The following is a 24,696-nucleotide window of genomic DNA, read 5'->3' on the forward strand; positions in this document are numbered from 1 at the left end:
AATTCATTTCGGTTATTACCAAATATTTTCAGAAAACTAGTCATTGCAAGTAAGTAGACTAATGATGCACCTAAAATATTCAATTTCTGCAGCTTCAGCGATATCCAACTCGCCGAAAAATATATTTCAAAAATTCAGCTACGAAAGATCTTCTTAAAATAAAACTCTAATACTTTATCGAAGTTTGCCAGTTTCTTGCATTATTGAATTGTTATTTCACAAATGTACAAAGTTTGAAATGTTGAACCAAGTAGAGCGTAACAAAAAATCCATGGTTGGCGGCGACTTGTTAATATCTATGGGCATCGGTGATACTTAACTTATGATAGCATGTTAAAACCTAGACAAGCACCCGTTTTAAGACCAAAAAGCGCCTGGGTGCTAACAGTGTTCTAGCGATCTCCCCTGGAGAAGTCAATGCCGGTGGACCAACGGCGTGGAGCCCCCACCGCGTGACACCCATTTGTTTTGCACATTCTGCATTCTGGATTAAGATGGGTTTGCATTTTCAGGAGCATAATTTTGTATTTATAATTTATCTCAAGCTCGAGACGACGGAAAACCTCGTAACGAAATCTGCTTCTGTGTGTAAAAAAAAACTGCCACATTGGTATCCACCAAACCCGCATTTGCATGCGCGGTGAAATAATCTGCTAAGCCTTCTCCTCAAAAGCAGAGGCCTAAGCTAAAAAATGGGATAGTTAAGGGGTATTACTTTTTTATAGTGACCACTTACCATTTCGATCACAAAATATTCGTCTGCTTTCGTTATGAACTTATGCGTCAACGTTATATACAAAAGTAATAAATATTAACCCAGTTCTAATGTATTAAGGAAATCTGAGCCTCTTATTTATAATGGAATAATACATAATATTATACTTCAATGGACCGTCTTAGCGTGATTATATCGCGTAATATTTTTATAACCGCTTCGAGTAAAACACAAACATATCCGACGTAGCGGTTGCTAGGAATGGACGTAATCTTCGATTACTTTATCAGGTATTAACGACTTTTCTGCACGCTATGTTTTTTATAAGTTAACTTGCAATGATAATGGTTGAGGATGGAATATATAAAATACATTATAGCTACTGGGTATTTAGTACAGAGATCGATTTTCAAAATTCTATGTATCTCATCCTTACTTGGAATATAATTCCGTTGTATTATAATATATATAATATATGTAGCGAACACGTTGAAAATTTGACATGTAAAAATTATGTGTGTGCCTTTTGTCCTTTTAAAGTTTAAAGGAAGGTTATAAGCGGCAATATTATTTAATAGATAAATTGGTATAGCCTACGACGGCTTTATTCCAATTTTCCAATAATTAATATATAAAGGTAAAAAAAAAAACAAAACACAAAGTATAAATAAGGATTATTATATTTTAATCATGAGCCTTTTCGACCATGCACATGTAGCTGAAATTCGTACGACAAATAAGCACGAAAATTGATTCGAAATTTTATTGTTAATTGTGCATATTAAAGTTTGCGAACTTTGATAAAGACTTGGGTTATTTCTGCTTATATTATTTGCTTATATACATTGTATGATGATATTTTATGTACCTAATTGAATAATGACCATTGTGCATGTGACATTTGAATCGGAAAAATGTCTCATAATTTCACCTTCTTTTAAAAATAAATTATCTAAAAGTTATCGCAATGAGTGCCTAGATATTTCTGAACTGCGGCCCGTCCGTTTCAAAACGCCTCATTACTTTTTCTCCCGTCGTAACCGGCCTTGTTATGTTGATTATATCGTTTTAAGAGGTTAAATTCTATTCAATTTAAATTCTTAAATTCATGTCAGCATCCGTTGCAGATTTACATAAGGTCATTAAAAATATATAATATTTTTTTAAGCCCAAAAAAACAAATTACGGTGGAGGTCGTTTTTTTTTCAATAGAACTTCGTGGTGTTAGTTACCCTACTCTTCAATAAGTTATGACGTTAAAGATACGTTTTCTAGATACTGGGCGGTTTTAATAAAATTTATATCCATAAAAATCGTTTTCGTTTTATTTTTTATTCCATTCATTTTTGTACGCAGGTAATTAAACTAATTAAATAAAAACTATTATGTTTCAATATTGAGTTTGTTCACCTGGTGACAAAATGAAAAAAGAGATAATATATTTTTTTAATTTATATTAAAAAATACGTCGTAAGATTCGATTGTACTCAATAATTAAATTTAAACGATTTATTATAAAAAAAAACGACTACTATTTTGAGGACATAATCCATAATAAAACCCACACACACAACATTAATTTTCCAGCTGTATTTATCTCAAATATACGAATGAATAAATGGTTTATGGCAATAAAAAGTTTAACGTCGTTTTATGCTATTAAACGGAACAAAATTTAAGACTTAAGTGGGATTAAAAAGTCGAGGCAAATGGATTGGATGCCTAGACTAATTTCCTATTGCAGTGAATGGTAAGTGTTCGTGCTTATTTCTCTAATGGATTAAATCGATATATATGTGTAGAGAATTTTAAATGCACCCACGGGGATTTTGTGTAACCGTATGCTTTCAATTATTTCAATGTAAAATGTTAATAAACATTTTTTGGGTTTTATAATTTTACTTTAACAAGTTCTCAACTTTTATGTGTTTAATTGTTTGAATTAAATACATTAAAACGGGATGTGTTATCATGCTTCGCGTTTTATATGTCAGATAATATATATATATAAAAAATATTTTCCTCGTGATGTGTCACTTCCTATTTTGAAATCAGTAAAATATAAAGTTTAATAAAACAAAAAGAAATGTACTGAATTTTATTTATCTTGTAAATAATGTATAAACGAGTATGCCAATAATGCGAGAAGTAAAGTCCTATAAAATAAAATAAATTTTGCAATATCACTTAGACAGATTGTTTTATTTCATTTAAACGTTCGAGCGCTCTTAACTTTTAACTTTAGCTCATGTCTCTTAAATTACGAAATTATTTGCAACAATCAAATCACAAATATCAATCTTAACTCAATCTTGTTCAATTACGGTTATTTTTCTCATCGTATATTAATTATCCATTATCCTTTAAAACTATTCCAAACATAACTCTTACGAAGATAGAACGAAGATTATATGTGTAAAGTTTTGTGAAAAACTTTAATAGGTTATGGTGCTACTTTTTTGAGAACGACAAATAAACACTAAACAAAATGGCCATTTATATTTCAGACGTAGCATTCCTATTCGTATGCGCTAAAATATTTAAATTCTTTGTTCGCTTGGTGTCGCGTCAGTAAATACAAAGCCCAAAAGGCGTTAGTAAGATCGAGTTACTTTTTTGAATACTTTATATCCAGACTATTTTTAACCGCAGCTTCACTATGTGTTTTTTTTTCAGTATAAAAAGGATATGTTAACCTTAGGCTTAAATTCTATCTATATATGACAAACCTAAAAAGTGACTTCTTATTAATAAATAAATAGGGAAGCATGTAAAAGGTAAAGCAACTCTTGCCCGTTTTTTATTGGAGAACTTTCTTTTGTCTTGTTGTGCTTAGCCGTTCGAGTTTTACCATACAGTTTCATACAGCAATTGTTTTTTATTGCGCTGTTCAAACAATTTATTTTAGTTGATACTTAACCGCTATTTAAAATTGTCTATTTTGAAAAGATAAAAATTGAATTTAAAAATTCTACCAGTTCAGAATGTAAATATAAGGCAAAAGTCATCAATGAAATCAATGCTAAAAATAACGGTATATAGTTAGGTACTTAATGTCACCAATTATGACATAAATGTGATAATAAAAATAAAAATCAAGGAATAATAACTCTGCGGATTTTTACTATCTTTGTATTTTGTATGGGATAATGTATTTATATTTTTTTAATATTAGTATCATTTTTAGGATTAGTAATAAACTAATAGTAATATTGATTTTATAGTCTAAAACTTTGTTTTACATGTTTATCTTAACTTTCCTTGAAGAGGAAATGTTCGTCACTGTTTCTTTCATAATAATCGACATTATTATTGTCAATTCACTTTTGATGTCCTCCTGACCGATCATCATCCGAGGCAATATCATTGTGATATTTTCGATTAAATATGAAATTGATTTAATCTATTCTAGGGCGACCAGAGTCGCCTCTAATATCAAGGACCATATTATGTACACTGAGGAATACATAATTTTTTTTTTTATAAATAAGTTTTCAATAAAGACTCAATCGAAAATATAAATCGTATATGAATAGTATTGTTATTATTAATAATATTGGATGTATTAAATCTAAAATTAATGAGCCAGCTCTTTGTTGATTAACGAGTGAAGACATTATGCAAATCGAAAGCGTATTGCAATAAAACCAAGGATATTGTACATTTCATTAAAATTATAGAATTATTTTAAAGCCTATAAAATTTTAAAGACAAATAAAAATAACGACTGTATTCGAGTAAGTTCTATTTTATATACCAATTCCTCGTTATGGCTTTTAGAAAATGTTTTCAATTCGTTTTTCTAAGAGCTATTTTATCATCTTATATCGTGCATATTTAATTTTCATACTATACACATAAAACTAGATTACCGGTAGATGATAGTAGTGATAGTGGTTTTGGGGCCGTTTAGATTTCAAACCTCACCATGACTCTTGGTTGAACACCTCTAAAATTTACCATTCTGAGAGGAGTGCTCATATCTTCGCTATACCACATGACTTGACTCAACTGGTTGATCAGCCCTAGCCCCAGGATCCTATAGACGGGCAAGCGCCTTCTCTTCTCTACTAAACCTTCCGCTGACTTCTCACCCGAACTTCAGGTTAAGGTTTTGGCTCCTCTTATTTCTTTGGATCACTGTCTGATATCTACCAAAGTACCACAGGCCAAGCTGCTTTCCACCAGCGGTATGCAAACGTTGCGTTTGTCACTATAATTTCGCAGACTGGGACAGTATGCGAGATTAATTTGCGTCAGCTCCTTGGAAATAACGTTGTTTCAGAGGAAAAGACCCGACATATAGCGCCGCTGCTGTTTGCTTGTGTTGGGGATGGAATACTACATTTCTAATTCAGATCTTATCACTAGGGAATTAAATGTGCCGATGCTATGACATCCAAATCAGCGGCATATTGTACGTGTATCAATGGCTGCGTTAGTAGGGCTTCGAACATTGACTCACTGAAAGCAACCTACAACAAAGAATCCTGGTCCTGTAAGAAGGCAGATTGGGCATGACCTTGTCTCGCATCCTACGAGACTGTGTAAAACTATTTCTGCCAACCTTCTCTGCCACCACTAAGGAATCCGGATGGATCGCTAGCTCACAGTCCGAACCAAAATCGTTTATTGGTGATTTTCTAGCGTACGTTTTACACCTCTGACGATATTTCCAAGGCTTTCTACAGAGTGTGGCATCGAATTCTCTCTAAGCTCCCGGCATATGGTTTGCCAGTTTAGCTCTGCACCCGGATTGCTAGCTTATTACACAAGTGTAGCCTTCGCGTTCTAGTTGATGGTTGCACTTCAAAATTCCATACAGTGAATACTGTGCTTTCCCCCACACTCTTTCTTTTGCATATTAAAGATATGCTCACCCTTAGCAACATACGTTGCTATACAGATGGCTGTACAGTGAAAGGGGGAAACCATGGACGCCCAGAGCCGAGATGGCCCAGTGGTTAGAACGCGTGCATCTTAACCGATGAGTTCGGGTTCAAACCCAGGCAGGCACCACTGAAATTTCATGTGCCTAATTTGTGTTTATAATTCATCTCGTGCTCGGCGGTGAAGGAAAACATCGTGAGGAAACCTGCATGTGTCTAATTTCAACAAAATTCTGCCACATGTGTATTCCGCCAACCCGCATTGGAGCAGCGTGGTGGAATATGCTCCAAACCTTCTCCTCAAAGGAGAGGAGGCCTTTATCCCAGCAGTGGGACATTTACGGGCTGCTAATGCTAATGCTATAAAAACAGACTCGCGGAAACTCCGGGCGGATTTTCCGAGTTTTGAACGGCTAAGACAGTTCAGTCTTCCTCACTGTATCCATAAGCCTAACGGGAGCGTATAATTTTTGAAAATTTTTGCATTTGTTATTAAATATTTTATTATTTCTAAAATGAACCACAGCACCGAATCACCACGTCAAATGAGGGGCAAGCACACCATATGCCATACAATGCCACCAGCACCCATAGAAGGGAGTAGAGCGCGGTGGCTGTAAGAGGGCATAAGAAAGAGTCATGCATGTATTACACATTAAATTTTATTCATATAAAATTATAAATTATCATAGTGATTCGCTCTATCTACTTCCTAAAATACTTTTCCGTGAATTAATACTAGGCGTAAGAAAGCATTCAATAATTATTATTTAATAGTAATTTTTTTTTTTTCTAAATAATAGTTTTTCGAAGATTGTGATAGATTTCATATCAAATTTAATTGTTATATTAAAAATATTTCACAAAATGGACTGATTAATTTAAATAAACAAATTAGTTGAATGTTAGCTCATATTGTTTTTAATTTAATTATGAATTCGTTCTTTCTCCTTCGTTGTAAATGGTTTGTTAATATTTGTTATTCGTGAAGTTTATTGAACATGAATAAATTGATTATTTTTTTCTTTAATTTTAAATACTACAGGCGGCACCCATTAATTGTGGACTCTAACATTGATTGTGCAAAGAGAACATTGTGAATTCAAATTGATCTTTGGTTTCTAAGTGTCGTAGAAATTAATTTTTTAGTTAATTTACCATTAACTCAATTATTTTGTAGATATTATGAACTTTTGTTACGACAAGCGCTGTAATAATAATTGACTCTTTTAAGAATTTAATATAATACTTTTTTGAAATTATTTTTTAGAAGTAAAAATAAAAAAAAAAATAAAAATATTAATATTAGTTTTTTTTTTTATATATAAATTTTGACTCAAAATATATTTTTATTGATTAGTTAGTACACAGTACTCACTGCATAATTTGAATCTAATTAATTAAGACATAATAAAATTGTTGCCGGCCTTAGTCTACATTTACTTGGGCAATTCGAAGTATTGAAAGAAATTATTCAGGATCTTCATTAAAAAATATTTTTAAAATAATACGTTATTTGATAACTTGTGCAACTATATTCGGTGTTGCAATATAAAAACCAATTACGAAATAAATTCTATATTTAATTCAAACTGTTTCAACAAAATTATACCATTGCCTGTACAACAATAATTACTGTATTTAAATCACTTTGGCCCTGCATAGTTTTACGGTTAGAAACTGACATTGTATTCAAAATACACGTGAACAATGCGGTTGTAGTCGACGTCATCTATTTTGCAGTACTATTTTCGCTGCTAATGCGCTTACACGACTGGTAAAGGAACATCAGGATTTACGGAAAATGCAGTTATCAACGTTTTGTTGTGTTATAAAAGAAGATAGCCGAAATATTTTTACAATATTTAATGGTCCAAACTTCCTGACCGCGAAGTGGTCAGCGAGATTGAAATGGTTAGTTTAAATCAAATTAATTAAAAGTAATTATACAACAGATATTAAAGTGAAGTGTAAAAATTTATCAACAGTGATTGTTTTGTTAAATTATAACAGATAGCAAAAAATATTAGTTAAAAATACACGAATGACTATAACTTACCGGTAAAGTTTTCAGTTCTTATAAACACCCAACAAGTTGTCAATCAAATTACAAAGTTATAAATACTATAGTTGTCGTCGAATTATGTGATTTTTGTTATTAATTAATAATAAATAATATTAAATTTAAAACTTTACTGGACTAACACTAATTGTTAGTTCATCTTATATTAATAAAAGGTACCTCAAGTAGTATGCTGGATCATTTCGAAATTTAAAAGCTAAAAAAGTTATTAGTATAAACGATTATAATTTATTTAGAAAATGGACTCATTCATTTCTAAAATCGATATTATTAGGGTCTTTTAAATAAATTAGTCTTTTTAATAATATAAAAAAGGATATTACACAATATTTTAAAAAACATATTTTACTTTATATTATAATTTATTGCAGCTTTCCATAATTTTCCTTTTTAATAGTAAATCTGTCAATTTTTTGATTAATCTATATCGATTTTTCTTTACGATTTTTGCTAATGTATTAATATCAATGATTTGTAAATGTCTAACGTAATTGGATAATGACAGAGGAAACTTCAAAGTTTGCTATTGAAAAAGTGTACAAAAACAAATACATATGTAGAAGTAGAGTTGTTTATGATCTTATTATTTATTATTAAAGTGCAATATTCAACCACGAAGTTTATTATTTTTATTTCATAGAAATTACTTAATTCGTAAACAATGGTGATATTAATTTCTCCCTTTAAGGGTATAAGAGATAAAATAAGAGTAAGTTTTATATGAAATTAAAAAAAATAAACAATGAACAATGAACAATTCTCTTTGTTGAGAAAAAATACATATAAACCATTATACATAAATAATAATAATTACTTTTTATTGTTTTAGACTGTGCTAGAATCAGGGAGTGTGGGGAACGCGTCGTCATCTGATGAGGAGTTGGAGCAGTGGGAGCAGATATTCATGATGAGAGATGAAAATGGAAATAGTTACAATGATAAGTACGTATGCTCCATAAATGCAATAGAACACTTTATAAATAATTAAATGAACTAATTAAATATTTTTTTTAATGGAAGAACTGAAAATAAATGTTTGCAGTAACATTGACGTGGTGCTAGATAATGTTTATTTTATATTGTAGTTTTTAAATAATATAATTGCACAGCTGTAGTATATCTTGCAAGTTTTCAATAATGTAAGAATAGAAAACTAGTAAAAGACTACTTTATTAGATAAGTTACCTTGTATGAAGTTACATCGTATTAATATATATATATATATATGTTTTTTAATAGAAGAAAGAAGCGAAGTATATGGTGCAGACCTTCATGCATCCCAGTGTCAATAGTGATAGTTTTAATAGTGCTAGTTGTACTGGTCCCACTGCTCGATCAGCCAAACATCGCACATGTGCTACCGACCATTGCTCATGTTGATTTGCATTGCTCAGACGAATGTAGGTGAGTATTTTAATAAGAATCTGTAATTAAATATATGTATTATTTTAGTTTTATTGTCATGGTCAGTTTATAAATTAAAAAATTGTATCCATTGTGGTTGTCACAATGATAATTTTTTTTAATAAATCTATAGTATGACAAATATTTTGCAGCAAAACGTAATAATAATAATGCTTATTATTAACATTAAGTCGTAATTTTTTTTTTCAAGTAAGTGCTATCTTGCGATAGCAATGTTTACATTAAATGTTATAAAAATGTTGACCCTTATAATATAAATGAAATTTTAATGACCATTATATTAATTCGATACGGTCATTTAAACAATGCATTTGTAAAATTTGGCTATGCTAGCAAAAAGGCTTTAGATTGTATTTATATATTGTACTGCCTATTATATGCCTCTAATAAAATAAGTAATTTTAAAACACAGTTGAAGCTAATAGGCTTAAATTGTTTGTGATAAAGAGCATTGAAATTAAAAAGTAATGCTTAATCTATTTTTAAGCATAACTGAATATATGTTAATTTGAATTCTATACTTACCTATTAACTTTACAATTAAGTAATCTATTATTACAATTTGATTTTGGATTTTTTTTTTGTGAAGAGTGATCAATGAATTAAACCTAAATGATTGTTTTTCAGGTTATCTTTAGTGGAGAGTATACCGGAAGGTCACATGTATCCTCCAAATGCAACTCATATGCCAACTAAAAATGCTTGGTTAGATTTGATAGATGAAGCTCAAACGTCAATAGAAATTGCCTCTTTGTATTGGACTCTTAGATTTAATGAAGAGTATCCTTATAATTCTTCTATAGAGGTATATTATCTGTATCTATAATTATATATTTATTAGTAATTTTGTTTTCTATTATATTTGAATATTTATTTTAGGGTGAACAAGTTTTCCAAGCATTACTTGCAGCTGGTACAAAGAGGAATATAGATTTAAAAATTGCTCAAAACTGGCCCACAAAGGCAAATCCTAATATAGATACTGAATATTTAGTTAAGAAAAAGGCAGCACAGGTGAGTTCGTATTTAAAACAATTTAAAGAAATATAGAAAAAGAATTTAAAATTAAAATCCTAAAAAATGTTCATAATTAAAAGTAAAAAGCAAAAGTTTTGGAAATTTAATAGAATGTAATTTTTTATCTGTTGATTGTGTGTCATTGCACTTACAAAAGATTATGACAATGTCTTGATTAGCTAGTGTTACCATTGCATTAAAAATACATAATGTACTATGTGTTTTCGCCAAAGCCTTATATAGTAAAAAATATTAATATATACAGTACAAATTATAAGTTTTATGTCAATACATGTAAATTAAAAAACTTTGTTTTATGACAAAATACCTTAATTCACGAAAGTAGTCTTACTGCTGTTAAAGGTAGAGTAATATTATTCAATTTAAAAAAAATACATACATTAGTAGTCACCCATTTAATATAAATAGTTAAATAAAACCTCCACAGTCAAATAAAGATGGGGTAATTTTTGTATCGGAATAAAATGTAACAGGTTTTTAGTATATTAGTAAAAATAAATCTCATTTTAATAAATGACATTTACGAAGGTACAGAAGTTGATAATGCTATCGACTTCTATGCCTTTCATTATTAGTCACAAACGTTCAAAAATATTTTTTTTTGCATTTTTATTATGACGGGAAAAATATATACAAAGATATTTAAAACATCTGTAATATAATTCTATATTTGCAGGTGAGAAGCCTGAACTTCTCTAAGCTGCTGGGCGGTGGAGTGCTGCACACGAAGTTTTGGATCGTGGATCGTCAGCACTTTTACATCGGCAGCGCCAACATGGACTGGAGGTCGCTGACACAGGTCATTTGTTGACTGTAATAGTAACAATGAATAAAATAATTACAAAAGATAACCAACCTCATGTTATCTCATTCGCACACTATTTATTTTTCATTTGTGTTCCAAAAGATCATACAAATATTATCGTCTATAAATTAAATTTGACAAAAAAAAAAAGAAAAAAAAAAATTTTTTTGATGTCCATGCTAAACTTTCAAAAATTTTATAATTTTGCAAAATTTACATGTGAAAAATAGTGGAGGGATTGCATCGTTTTAACTTTTTTTCTGAATTAACATCACTGAGCTTTTTTATAAATAGCAGAAAGACAGTGTTGCCAAATTGCCAAATTACATACATAGAATCAAAATATTGTTTATGTCCTTTTGAAATCTGCGTCAATTATAAAATTGGTACATACACATCATAATAATTATGCTTAATGTCTATTGTCTATGCTTTATACTTTTTTTTTTTTTTAAGAAAACCTATTCTTGCATACAGGTGAAGGAGCTAGGCGTTTTAGCATACAACTGCTCCTGTCTAGCGACCGACTTGGCGAAGATATTCGATGTAAGTTTTTTAATGTAACCAACTTGAATATGCTTGTTTTGAGCAAGTCTATTTTGATATGTAATACTCATTTATCAGTTATTATGAGACACTATTGTCGTTTTGCCTGTATACTGGCTACCCATCTAAGATGAGTGAGCCGGTGTAATTTGAGACAAAATGTTCATAGCAGCTCAAGGTTGGTGGCGCATTGCCGAAATTTAACTATCTGCATTCTCTTTATAAAAATATATTGCCGTCTTTTTTGAACAATTTGGAACTCACATATATGTAATAAGTTTTTGAATAAAATATGTTTATTGATTAATCTAGATCGAGGTCTTTTTTCGGAAATAATGAGTGCTGATTTTATCGAAATCAGTGTTGGCCTTTGAAATTCAACTTGGAAACGAACGTTTCACCCAACTGCGTATTAGTTTTTGTCAATTATTGTTTATATCTCTGTTTTTTAATTGTAAAATATTCGTGTCTTAAATAAACTTTTTCTTATTTTTAAATTTATATTTACAATCCGTCTAATGTGCGGTGAACTCGAAAAATGTCAAGTAAAAACTGCATCTGTTGCATGAAATTCTAAAATCCGTTTCGTTGTTCGAGCAACCGTGGATTAAGTTCTCTTTTCGTCGGTTGGCTATGGTTATAGCTTACTTCATTAAATCCCTTAGTCGAAAAGCACTGGTGGATTCCTCAAAAGATGATTAGATAAGAGATATCTTTTTTCTCACTCTCATTGGCCAATGAGACAGCGATCTAACTCGAGAATAGTATTTTTCGAGAAGTTTAATGTTTTTTTTTTTAAATTTCGGACTACTGCGATTTTCTTATGACATAAATCAGAGTGAACTTTATTAGCCCGATGCGGTTCGACAAGCTTGCTTTTATATTATGTAGTAATTGCATAACATTATATATATGTAAAAAAAGGTAAAAGCATCCCATAACAATAGATATATCTCATTTTTATACTATAGTAGATAAGAAGATAATAATTTTTATTTTCAAAGATAAAAATTAAACTTTAAAATAGCAGAGTTTTACAATGAGATATAAACATCAACGAATTGTGTTAAGAAGAATTAGTGTTTTATACTACGCTGCGCTACTGCTGATTATTTCAAAGGTTTTGAGGATTGTTTTCTTCCGTCAAACGCCGTATTTTTCAAGATATTTTCTTTTACATAACAAACTCACTTCAATGTTATATTGGTATTTTTTATTCACTCATTAATGATGTCTTTTAATTAATATTTAATTTAGCAAAAAAATAAAATGGTTCCGTGCAATAAGTTATTTTCGTTCACAAATGGTACATCGTTAAAGAGTTCTCGTGTCTCGACACAAAGCGTGCTAATTACAAGAGCGACGCTCGCTAACGAACCCTCTAAGCTATAAAGCTAAGCATCCACCTTGATTATAGCGTAATATGTTGCGTTAACGCTTCTTATATCTACACCAGTTTAACAAACTATTTATATTTTAAAGTACGTAATAAAAATGAATGTGTTCGAGAAGACGGTACCCGATAATATTCGGAACCCCAACTTGACTTAACTTTGTGCCAAGGTTTAATAAACATCAGGAATAACCAACCATGTTGCTGGATTCTAGGGCTCTAGAAACGATTTTCCAACCGTTAACTGGAAATGATTTTTATTTTTTGTGATCCAATGTTAGACATAAATTATAATTACTACAAAACTCCGAAAGTTATATTATTAAGACCTAAAACAGTTATCAGTATTCGAATAAGTTTATCTTCTATCGTCACTTATAATTAGTTTTCCTATAGATTGTGGAACATCTAGAAAATTATATTTAAGATGTTCGCGTATGATTTGAATATTAAGTATAAACTGAATATTAGGCGTATATGCCTGTGACGTCAACGCATTAAATTATGTCCCTAATAATATATGACGTTTTGAGACCAAACACAAAGAAAACAATCGAATACATAATTAACTTAGCCACAGGACATATTTGGCAGTTTTTACTAATTATTGAATTTATCTTACTTGTGGTGTTTAATTTTGTTTTAATTTACGTGTGAATCAAATTGTTTGAAAATTTTACTTTTTTTATTATTCGTCAAATTTAATACGATGACGTAAGCTCCACTATGTATATCGCTCTACTTAATGATAGCCACTGAGTAGTAATCCTTATAATCTTATACACATGTAAGTGTGGTAAGCACTGCTCGTATACATCTATATGTACCGGGTGCTATCATCCTTCTTATACATTTACTTTAATAGATCCGGAACATAATCCCATCATATGACATTTAACGGCGACGAATAATAATTCCTTTGGCTTTTATAAATGAACTCGAATGTTTTTGTAGGAAAATACATAGGATTAGAAGTATTCTGTAATTCACTACGTATCTCATTCGTAAAATGATGACAAACGACTTACGTTGATAGGCCATTTTGATACGTGTATGCTATCAATTTAGAATTATTATAGTTAATGTCGCATATAATAATGCTAGAGTTTTTTCTTGATTGTATAATTTTGAGGCGTTGCTGTGGCAATGGCTAGAGATTCAAATACGCATTTATATTACGCTATTGTAATTACGTATACAGTCGATTATCGCTTTTGTCGATTATGAATCGAGATGTAATGGTCTTAAATGCATCTGTATCATATTATAGAAATAATTTAAGATAATTTGATTGTTGATTTCACACCCATTCTCACACGCGCGTGCAAAACACAGATTAATATATTTGAAAACCGAATACACTCAAAGACTGGAGGTCTTACTTGAATTTACCAAAATCGTAGACATAATTAAAAAAAAAAGACCAAATGGGAAATTATAGAATTTCTTGAAAATACTATCCGCGCATAACCTCAAGATAGCGTTAAATTGGCTATGAGAATTAATTATATTAGGGAAATGGAATAATAAACTGTACAGTAATAGTTGCTTCGTGACTAAAAAACGATTTAATTTTACATTCTCTGTCAAAGTTTAGCTGGTACGGACTTGTACGTGACTGTCGCATCATTATTATTGACCTCATTAAACTTACTGCGGATATCCATCTTTTAACGAACTATCAAAACTTTTATTAATATATAAAAAATGTGCACATTTTCAAGGTAAAATATTTTTTTGAAGAGTATATGTTCATTTTATGCTGTTTAAATATAAAAACATTTCGATGTTCACTTATATGTCAAATATACATATCATTATTATATGTCAAAAGAATGAATGGTGCTTCACTTGTGACTTCACTGTGCACCGAACAATCGACTTTGACTTATAGGTTGGATACTTACTACATTTGACATGGGTTGTCTGCACGAACCAAACTCGGGCAGATTTTACGATTTATTCCAACACAACGCGCACTATGTCTACTAATGTGTGTCTTCGATTAGAATTGCAGGACATGCAATCTCACATTTAATCGACTTGCATAAACATCTAATTAGATACTTTATCGGAGAGCGCTAATTTAACACTTGCGTTTCGCCGTCAATTGACATTCCGTTTTAATGACCCTTCTCATAATTATCTTGATAAAGTTATGTTAGCCTGATTTTAATAAAATTATCGATGTCAAAATATATTTCGAAGAATGTAAACATAGTTATTAAACCATGTCTTCAAAATTTTAATATTTTAATTTTATACATGAAATTAAATTTTTGGCTTTTTTTAAAGTCGCTAAAAAACGCACTTACTCGTTTCCCCTACATGATGTTGGGGGGTATGTAGGACTAGCTTGTGCTGAGTTCACCGGAATACCCACTATAAAACCATTTATTCACTCCGTCTATTCGCGGTTGCTCCACCTACCGAGAAAGCTAGTCTCGGCAATGCTTACGGCGGAGGCAGAAACCGCGCTTATGTTTAGAAAAATAGCTCTCTATATCTAAGATCTAGTAAGAACAACAAATTAAATTCCATAGGTAATTAACTAATTAAGGTTTATTTAATCTACATTTACTTTTAATATATTTTTATTAAAACTGGAGCCGTTAATTAAAGTATTTAATAGTTGTACAAAGTAGTTAATAGTTGTATCAAGTATCAAAACTTGTACAATCAAAACAGTACACTACACTACACCTCTGCAACGTTGTTCTGCAAGACGTTCAATCAATCAAGGCACAAGTCCCTAACTCCTCTAAACTTCTGCATAGTAGAAGTTCTGGTTGAAATTAACAGCTGTATCTCACAACTATATCAGATATTTCATGTTTATGTATATTTTAAATGCTTTTAAGCAGTCGCTTCTTTGGGGGGTAGGTATTGGGTATAAAAAATAATCTTTTCTTTCCTTGGAGTCTAACCTTGCTTTATACCAAATTTCATAAAATTCCGTGTTGTGGTTGGCTATGTAGATTAAGACATATGTAGGTACTTTCGCACTTTTAAAATTAGTATAGAGACAAATGTATCACTGTCGTTAAAAATGTAATGTTATTCTTTCTCAGAATATGAACGTAAATAATCGAAATACGCATTGTTACTTTTTGAAGAATTTTATTTTATAGATGATAGTATGAATCTACTTGAAATAGCGTCTACGTATATATTAATTTTTACACAATATTCTTTATTGCATACCAATACTTAAAACTAAATTTAAAATTCGAATTAACAAAATGCATCAGTTGCATCAGCCGGCCTTATTGCTAAAGTAGTTGCTCTTCCATGCAAGCTTTGGGCAGAGGACTGTTTGTGAAATAAACGTGGGAAGGGGTACAATTATTTTGAATCACGAATAAATAATATTCTAAATATATTACATAATATTACACAATACCCTATTATGTTTATATGACTGTATCATGTATACTTTAAAATACTTTTATTTATAAAGAATTTGTACCCTTTTTAAATAAGTCGGGTATTATTTTGTTAAGGTATATTGGAGTCTGGGTGCAGCGGACGCAGTTGTGCCGGACAGCTGGCCGTCCGAGCTCAGCACGGACATCAACATGCAGCATCCAATCAACATATCTGATGGAAACAGTACTTTTGGAGCTTACATAACTGTAAGTATTAATAATAAGTTTATCATAATATCAAAATCTAATTCCAATTTATTAAAATCTTTACGGGTAATAATCGTCATTTAACATGATTCAATTAAACAGATTTTAGATTATACCTTGAAAAATCGTCAATAAACTTAATATTTCTTTGGTGAAAAACCAACCCTTCAATTAAATATATCCTAATCTAACCACTAGACGACAAATGCCAAATAAACAACATTTGACATTGAATCAACGCGATATCATTGGTCGAGAGCTTGTGTAATCTATGAAATTAATTTATCATTACGGTTTTTTTTTAAATTGACGAATTTAATGTCGACGCTGTTATGTGAACTTTGTAAGTAAAATTAAAGTGGAAAAAGCCAACGAATGTACCTTTAACGTAAAGGCATATAACGTACGTTATATGAGCTAAAAGCCGTCAATTTTATTTCTCAATATTTTTCGGAGAGTATTGTTCATTGCGTATTGTATGATAGGATATAAAGAATTTATTATTGCAAAATGTCAGTAGATGACTCTTTTTATAACTTGGTCTTTATAAATACTTGCAGTTCACTCGGAGCCAAATAAACTTTCGCTTTGTCTTGGGCCATTATTATTGTATCCAAATTGGTATAATTTGATACTAAATGTGTGTAATATTTTATAATATCTCCGTATAATATGATATTCTCATCTAGTATCAAGGAATCTTTATCCAGTTCTTCTGAATAGTCGACATTTGAATAATACACGACGAAGTATATAAATTAACAATATTATTAATAGAACAGTGTAAAACGTCAAAGATCGAATTTGTTTGTCCAACCGTGCTTTTGTATTTCCAATGGCAATTCGGTTCTATGAAAGTCATTCATGTTTTGTATATTAATTATACATTGTGTGCAAGTATTTCTCCATTGAACAAATAATCTCTAAACGTATAGTACTTAATAATGTTCACGCGATACAAACATCAATAAAATTCACTCTATAATTATATTTGAGGGAAAAAATACAGAAATAGTTTTAGCCGACTTCAAAATAAAGGAGGTTGTCTATTCGGCCGTGTTTATTTTTATGATTCTCGATAGTTTCCTAGATTGTGTTTGATTGATAATATCTCTTTTGTTTGATCTGTCCCAGAAAATCCATTTGTATGAGTGGAATAAATCAAATCTAGTAGATTTATCTTTAGTTTTGTTTATAAGTAGTATTGCAGTAGTGGCCAGTTTATAAGGTCTTGTGTCGCAAGGTTCGAGGTTAAAAATTAACAATGAGCCATTACATTATTATTGAAATTTTCTGTCTATAAATCCTCCGAAGTAGCACGGACTTTGGAAGTTGGCAGCTAATACCCTCCCGTGCCTCGAAAAGCAAGTAAGGTCGTTGGGCCTATGCCTGAACTCTTTCCGATCGAGTCGTGAACTTGTTGTACTATCGATATAGAGGGTGCTAAATTAAATCGATTCTGTTTGTCCAAACACTCGTGCACTGTAATATACCCTGCGTGGTTCGCCACTCTTGCTTCAAAATAGCCATTGACAATAATCGCTCAGGACTTTATCATTATTACTCGACAAATGGTAACAAATTGAAATATTTTTAATTTTATAGACAATTGCCTAAAAATTATTTGACATATATTTAATTATCAAAACGCGATCTTAATTCGTAGAGTTCGCTAATTGTGTTTTTTTCTCCGCTAACAGTAGCACGGCACGCAAAGAACCTCGCTTTGTGACGTTAAATGCAAATGTGTGCAATGAAATATCGTAGTCGTTTTAAAATCAATGTTTTATTTACAGTATTAAGTTCAAATCAATCATTTTTATCATATTTGTTATTATATACGAAAAGACAACCTTGGAATCCTTACAACATTTTATTAAAGTACTGAATCATGGTGACCGTTATCGGTGTCACCTACCTTTTTTATGTTACTAAAAAGTTGATGTTTTGTTCACAATTAAATAATCATTACATAATATGAACGGTATAACATCACCTTTGATTTACCTTCTTTTTTAATATAATAATATATTGTTTCGAAACAATTTGTAACTATTCATTTAAGTACAAGTGTAAAGTAGTTTCTGTGTTTATTATTTACATATTATTAAAGCGTCATTTTATTACGCAAAAAGAAATTCACACTCCTCCGAGCGCATGTTTTGCTTAAAAAGAGTTAGAGTTTTCTCTTCATGTATCAATACAGATACATATTTTATTACGTTAACAGTATATACCGCGTATTTGCTGTCGCTTTTGAATTGAGATTCACTTTTCTTGCTTCACTTTAATGATTTGAGCGCTCCATCTACCTTTTGATAGATATAAAAATCGAAGGTGTTATAATGTATGTGATCACTGGTTTATTAACACATTTTAACAAATGATTAAATAATTCGGTTCACTGTACGTATTCTTCTTTGTTTCAAAAGACTTTTCCAATAATCCTTTGATGTTCTATTAAATAGGATAATTAATGTATGCAGTATTAATCTAAATTCGAATAGGTACTCAGAAAAACTTAAAATCTCTAACGATAAAAAATTCAATAAATATAACGTCGTGATCATATCACAGAGTACTGCGACACCAATCAAAGACGATATTCTCCTCCCTTTCCTTGTGATCGTTTGGCCCCGAGGTATAACCGCAATGACGACTTGAACGAATAAATACAAATTAACCATCATAAATATGAACACGGTCAGAAATCTCGGACCGAACAGTTCCTCAAAATTTTCAAGTTTATAAAATAACGGTATAAGAAAATCACTAATGAACTTTATCACAGCGAGAACGCCGTAGCTGAAGATGACGGCCTTGCGTTTACCATAACTTATTTTACCCGTGTAAACCAACACGAGTCTCAAATAGGCGAGTAGGATCGCGCACAGAGACCAGCACATCGAAGCCAGAAACAAATAACCGTTCATTAAAACACTTATGCTGTCTTCGTTATAGTACGACTTGTCTTCGAGTATTTCCGATAAATTTATTGAAATCAAATGCAGAGTTCCGATAGCAATTTGGTTGACGGCAATGAAGTTATGCAGACTTCGCCATTTCGGGTTCAAAGTCCAAACTGTTATTAATAAAATTGAACATATTATTGATAGGAAAGCTCCGATGACAGATGATGTATATTCCATTTTCAAAAAATGATTGTATTATTAAAATTGCACGACGACGTTAGTGTTACCGAGCTATAAAACTAACTAAAAACTTTACATGAATGTTTAAATCTCGCCTGCACCTAATTAACGTAATCTCATATTAATTAGTTATTATCTAGAACGAAATTTAATTTATATTGTTAGTGATGTGATAAAAATGTACATTAAATATTGTTATGTATTGTATATTTTCCGAAGGTACTATTTACTCGTTAGTTATTTAAAAGTCAAACATCCATACTAAGTAAGTGTGTTTGGGTTTGCAAGACATATAATATCTTAGATCCCTTGGGCGGCGGTTACAGTCAGAGGGTTCATTTACTTCATACCTCTCGGTCTTAATAAATAATAAAGTTTACGTAAAAATATATTTTACACTCTAATTTATGTTAAAAAATCGGAAACATCTTAGATTATTTGAAGATAAGAAATAAATTAATGTACATAAGGCGTCAATATTTTGTATACACACGAATCAAAATTAAAAATAGCTCTTGACCAAATCATAACCGCGTGAAATAGTACCAAGAATAAGTTCAACGAAGAAATCTGCGTTGGATCACAATTCGATTTTTGGGCGAATATTGGACAAAACTTTCCTTCACCAGTAGAGGCTATTAAGCAAATATGTGCTTAGGAAATGTGATTGTATGTTATTATAAAGAAAATCTTAATTACTTTTAAATAAATTTGCGCCTTTCAGAATGAGTTTAGCTCCATTTAAACTCCAGTAGCGACCTGATTAGTTTGGAATTAGTTCTTTAGAAGTTCACAGACAAGTTTCTGATGTAATCCTGCAGCACGGGATATGACGTGTCACTTCGATTTTATAAATAAATTAAACAAATTGACTTTCATACTAATTCTTTAATAACTATCGCGCTGGTAACGACATTAATGCATTAATTTTTTTTCTTTGTATTATATGTATTTTTTTTTTGTGATTACTAAAAGAAATATTTTCAAGATTATTTATTTTAGGCCACGGGATCTAAGGGTGTGTTTACAAATTTTATTATCTATATAATTTTATATTATGTAATATGCCTGATTTATGAATGATTTTTAAAGTTAGATTATTATTATGTTTACGGATACGACGAACCTTCTGGAACACCAGAAAGGATTTATTGACTTTGCGGAGTCTTAAACTGTCTGTTATAAGTTTAATTTTTCTTAATGTGTGTGTTAATATGTATATAAATATTGTAAATATGTTAAAAAGCAACTGTAAGTTTTTAAATTTTAGTAAAGATTTGCCAGAGGGAATTTCGAGATCCCAGATTATAAATGGACTATTCACAAAGGTCTGATATTTTTTGTAGCCTAATAAGTGTTTTAATAAAACTAAATCGGTTGTAGTATTAACCAGTTAAAAAGATTAAAAATACGTATTATACAAACTTTTCAATGGAAATTTTTAATCTTATATCGGACTCGAAAATATAGTGAGTACAACATATGACAGACCGTCATATATCGTTGTTACGTATGTCGTGTAATTTCTATAAACATTAGAAATTCTAACCATTCAGCAAACTTGATTCAGTGATTTAATCCATTATAAATCTATATCTATAAATATAATAAAATTGGAGTGTCTATTTGTAATATTAAAATAACCCATTTTTACATAATGTACATATACCAAAATAAAATTTTTTACAATTTTTGTCGGTCTGTCTGTCTGTCTGTTTGTTCCGGCTAATCTCTGGAACGGCTGAAACGATTTCGACGGGACTTTCACTGGCAGATAGCGGATGTAATAAGGAGTAACGTAGGCTACTTTTATTTTAAAATTATATATATATATATATATATATATATAAAAATAAAACCACGCAACAATATCCAAATAACTTAAATTCAAACAACGCGCATGAAGTCGCGGGCACAGCTAGTTGATGCATATAAACAGAATCGGATTATGAAAATGAAAATGGAAACGCTTTTCTGTGCCATGTTTTTTACAAATGAACGTTTTCGAGATAACGTTTTACCTTTCGCTACAACGCTTAAGTGGCCTCGTGAGATGAGATGGGTTAGCTAGTAACTTTAATTATGGTTAGATTTTGTTGCTTCGATGCAAAAGAATAACAGATTTTTAATAGATGTCGCAAGTAAATAACATTAAAAGTCAACTCACAGTATTTTTTTTTGAAACTATTTCGAACGTGAAATAATATTATTAACAATAATGTAGATATTTATGTAAATATATGTTTATTAATAAATATGAAATTTCGCAGTTGTCTCCCGGCGCGTATTCGTATTGGAAATTCAATTTAATATTTATCAAGGACGCAGTGAAAGAGTCTGATAAAGTTTATACTAAAGCGGACTGGGTCACGGTTTTGCTATAAATGACATCACCACTTATATACACTTATATATTTGTTGAATTTGTTTGCATACGGTTAAAAGCTAAACGATCGGTTAACGAATGACCTTTGCCATCTGACGCATAAACCTATTATACCTAGGGACGGGTCGTACTAACAGTTTGATTGGCACGATAGCGTAGTTTTTCTGTTTTTGTTTAGTATATTTTTAATATTGTATACTTAACTATTGATTATAAGCAAATATGTTTTAAAACTAAATATAATATTTGGATATGAAACGGAGTTTTTGAGGGCCTAATTTTTGTGTTTAGAATCTTCCTTTTAGGTAGAATGTTGAAGAGAAATATATTCACGAAAATGTTTAATGTTTCGGAACGAAATTTGCGTAGTATACTTATCAATAGCGAGTTCGATATTTGATCTATCTATCCATTTCCGAAGTGTCATTTGTAAATGAGGCGAAGACTTTAACTATCACTGAGCGATTTACGAGATGTTAAATAAACAGCCGTGATGTTTTTGTCTTATCTGACTCCGATTTAATCTATAGTTTGTTTGTATGTAGGAGCAGTCTTCGAAACTAATAATCCGATTTAAAAAAATCTGGTAGAAAGCTACATTACTCTTGAATGCTATAAACCTATGGATATATTTCTAAATTATACAATCCATGTATCAAATGTTGATGTGCTGTAAATGTCCTGCTACCTGATGCCTTTTTGAGAAGAAGGTTTGGAGTTAAGTCCACCGCGTTTCTTCAATGCGTTTTGGTCGTTACCCGTGGTTGATTTTCATCCGACGCGAGTTTTACATACTTTAAGTTACATTTCCTTTTAATTTCGAATGAGTTTAAATCTAATATAACAAGAATATGAAATTCATGTTTGTTATGTCAATAGTCTAAATATACAGCGGTTAAAATACGAAATGCAACTTTACATCACAATTTTATATACTAAGACTTTTTAAACGCGCTCTATCTTCTGATATAAGTTTCATGTATAAAGATATATTTTTATATAAGGAAATAAATCTCTGTACTGTGAGAGTTGAATCTGAATAATCTTTACGTTGCGCGCGTCAATTTTGTATCGAAGAACTAGTGTAGCTTCGTGTTACAATGCGAATTCTCACTCCACTCCACGGATCGTTATCGTCAAATTGTTGCTGAGGAATGTGTGCGTGTTAACGTGGTATTTATTGTTTTAAATAGTATATGTATATCCCTAATACTTTTTCTTTTTTCAATATTCGACTATGTTCCTAATACAAACTTATTTGACTTTTGTTTTATTGATACTCATGACAGCGACGCCTGGTAGAGAGAGGGTAGTGAAGACGAGATTTGCTGTCACATATTTGTTGGTCATGTTCTATGAATAGGTATTTGAGCTAAATTTGGTATACGTTTTGGCTGGCTTTACGGTCGGCCGTCTGTCTGTCGCTTACCTAGCTAATTCATTTAATGGTGAAGCCATTAGTGTTTGAGACTTTTAAATCCTCGAGGGTCTAGATAAATTTCCTTAATTGATTCTTACAACACAAATGTGTTGAAATGGGATTAACTATTCATGTATATTCGGTTATGAATTTGCTGTTTTCGACGAGGTATTTGTAGGATACAGATCCTACAATTGTCTGACCCGTCCAAATTTTTAATGCAAAGATGAAACTGATTATACAGACTATTGCGGTCTTTTCAATCCTCACACAGATTTCCTGCTAAAGGAGAATTTTATTCATTGGTATATTCTATTAATGCATGTGATCCTGAATGTTTTATTGGTGCTGCATTTTACTTGATTTGACAAAACGTACACAGATAAATTTACTCAATATTGATAGGAAGATACTACTGTTAAATTTATTGTATAATGCTTATCATTAAAGATCTTCCTCTGTGATTTTTAATCGTGATATATCTTATTCTCTATATTCACATTTTAAATGCTAAAGTAACTCTGTATGAAATTTAGTCAGAAGCAAGCTTGAACACCAATGAAGAACATAGGCAATCTTATACCTTCCACCTGATGACCTACCCCTAAAACACGAGCGAGGCCGCCGGTGAAATCTAGTTATTCATATGCTAATATAAATCCGCAATAACACCAATGAATTACTTTTTTTGACGCAGAGTTCACCGCCGCCCTTAAGCCCTAATGGACGAACTAATGACGACGATGCGATCGTTAACATAATCCACTCGGCCGAGGAGTTCATCTACATCGCTGTTATGGACTACGGACCGGCACTAGAGTTTGCGCCCAAACTCAAGTATGAACTTATCTATCAGATCTAAATCAACTTTACTGATTCAATTGTCCAAAAATATGTGATTTTCATTCTTCACTTCTAGTTTTAATAGTAGTGACATTCGATAAAAACATTTATCTTCTATTAGGAAATTTTATTACATTCCCAAATAAATCCTGTTTAAAATAAAATAAGAATGTTAATTTTTTTCACTCCTTCAGATTTTGGCCGAAGATTGACGACGCGATTCGTCGCGCGGCGCTGGAGGCGCGCGTGCGCGTGCGCATGTTGATCAGCTGGTGGAAGCACTCGCAGCCCTCGGAGGAGCACTACCTCGCCTCGCTGGCGGCGCTCGCCAACGCCTACCCGCGCGTCGACATACAGGTGGTACGT

At 31.2% G+C, this 24,696-nt stretch overlaps 1 protein-coding gene across 4 annotated transcripts in view; it reads left to right on the forward strand.

Annotated features, from left to right (window-relative positions):
* The window catches only part of LOC125066908 (5'-3' exonuclease PLD3-like), a 52,360-nt gene that overhangs the window by 24,266 nt on the left and 3,398 nt on the right, over nt 1–24,696 (forward strand). The window contains exons 1-10 of one of the 4 annotated variants that reach the window (XM_047675229.1): nt 7,383–7,518; nt 8,517–8,629; nt 8,927–9,091; nt 9,740–9,917; nt 9,992–10,126; nt 10,827–10,949; nt 11,433–11,501; nt 16,398–16,529; nt 24,185–24,324; nt 24,525–24,690. In XM_047675229.1, the coding sequence (XP_047531185.1) occupies nt 7,516–7,518; nt 8,517–8,629; nt 8,927–9,091; nt 9,740–9,917; nt 9,992–10,126; nt 10,827–10,949; nt 11,433–11,501; nt 16,398–16,529; nt 24,185–24,324; nt 24,525–24,690 (1,224 nt within the window). In that variant the 5' untranslated portion in view covers nt 7,383–7,515. Of the gene's footprint in view, nt 1–7,382; nt 7,519–8,218; nt 8,397–8,516; nt 8,630–8,926; nt 9,092–9,739; nt 9,918–9,991; nt 10,127–10,826; nt 10,950–11,432; nt 11,502–16,397; nt 16,530–24,184; nt 24,325–24,524; nt 24,691–24,696 lie in introns of those variants that run through there. The other 3 variants (XM_047675228.1, XM_047675230.1, XM_047675227.1) reach the window with 3 other exon arrangements.

This window comes from Vanessa atalanta, chromosome 10 (genome assembly GCF_905147765.1).
Source record: "Vanessa atalanta chromosome 10, ilVanAtal1.2, whole genome shotgun sequence".
NCBI lineage: Eukaryota > Metazoa > Arthropoda > Insecta > Lepidoptera > Nymphalidae > Vanessa > Vanessa atalanta.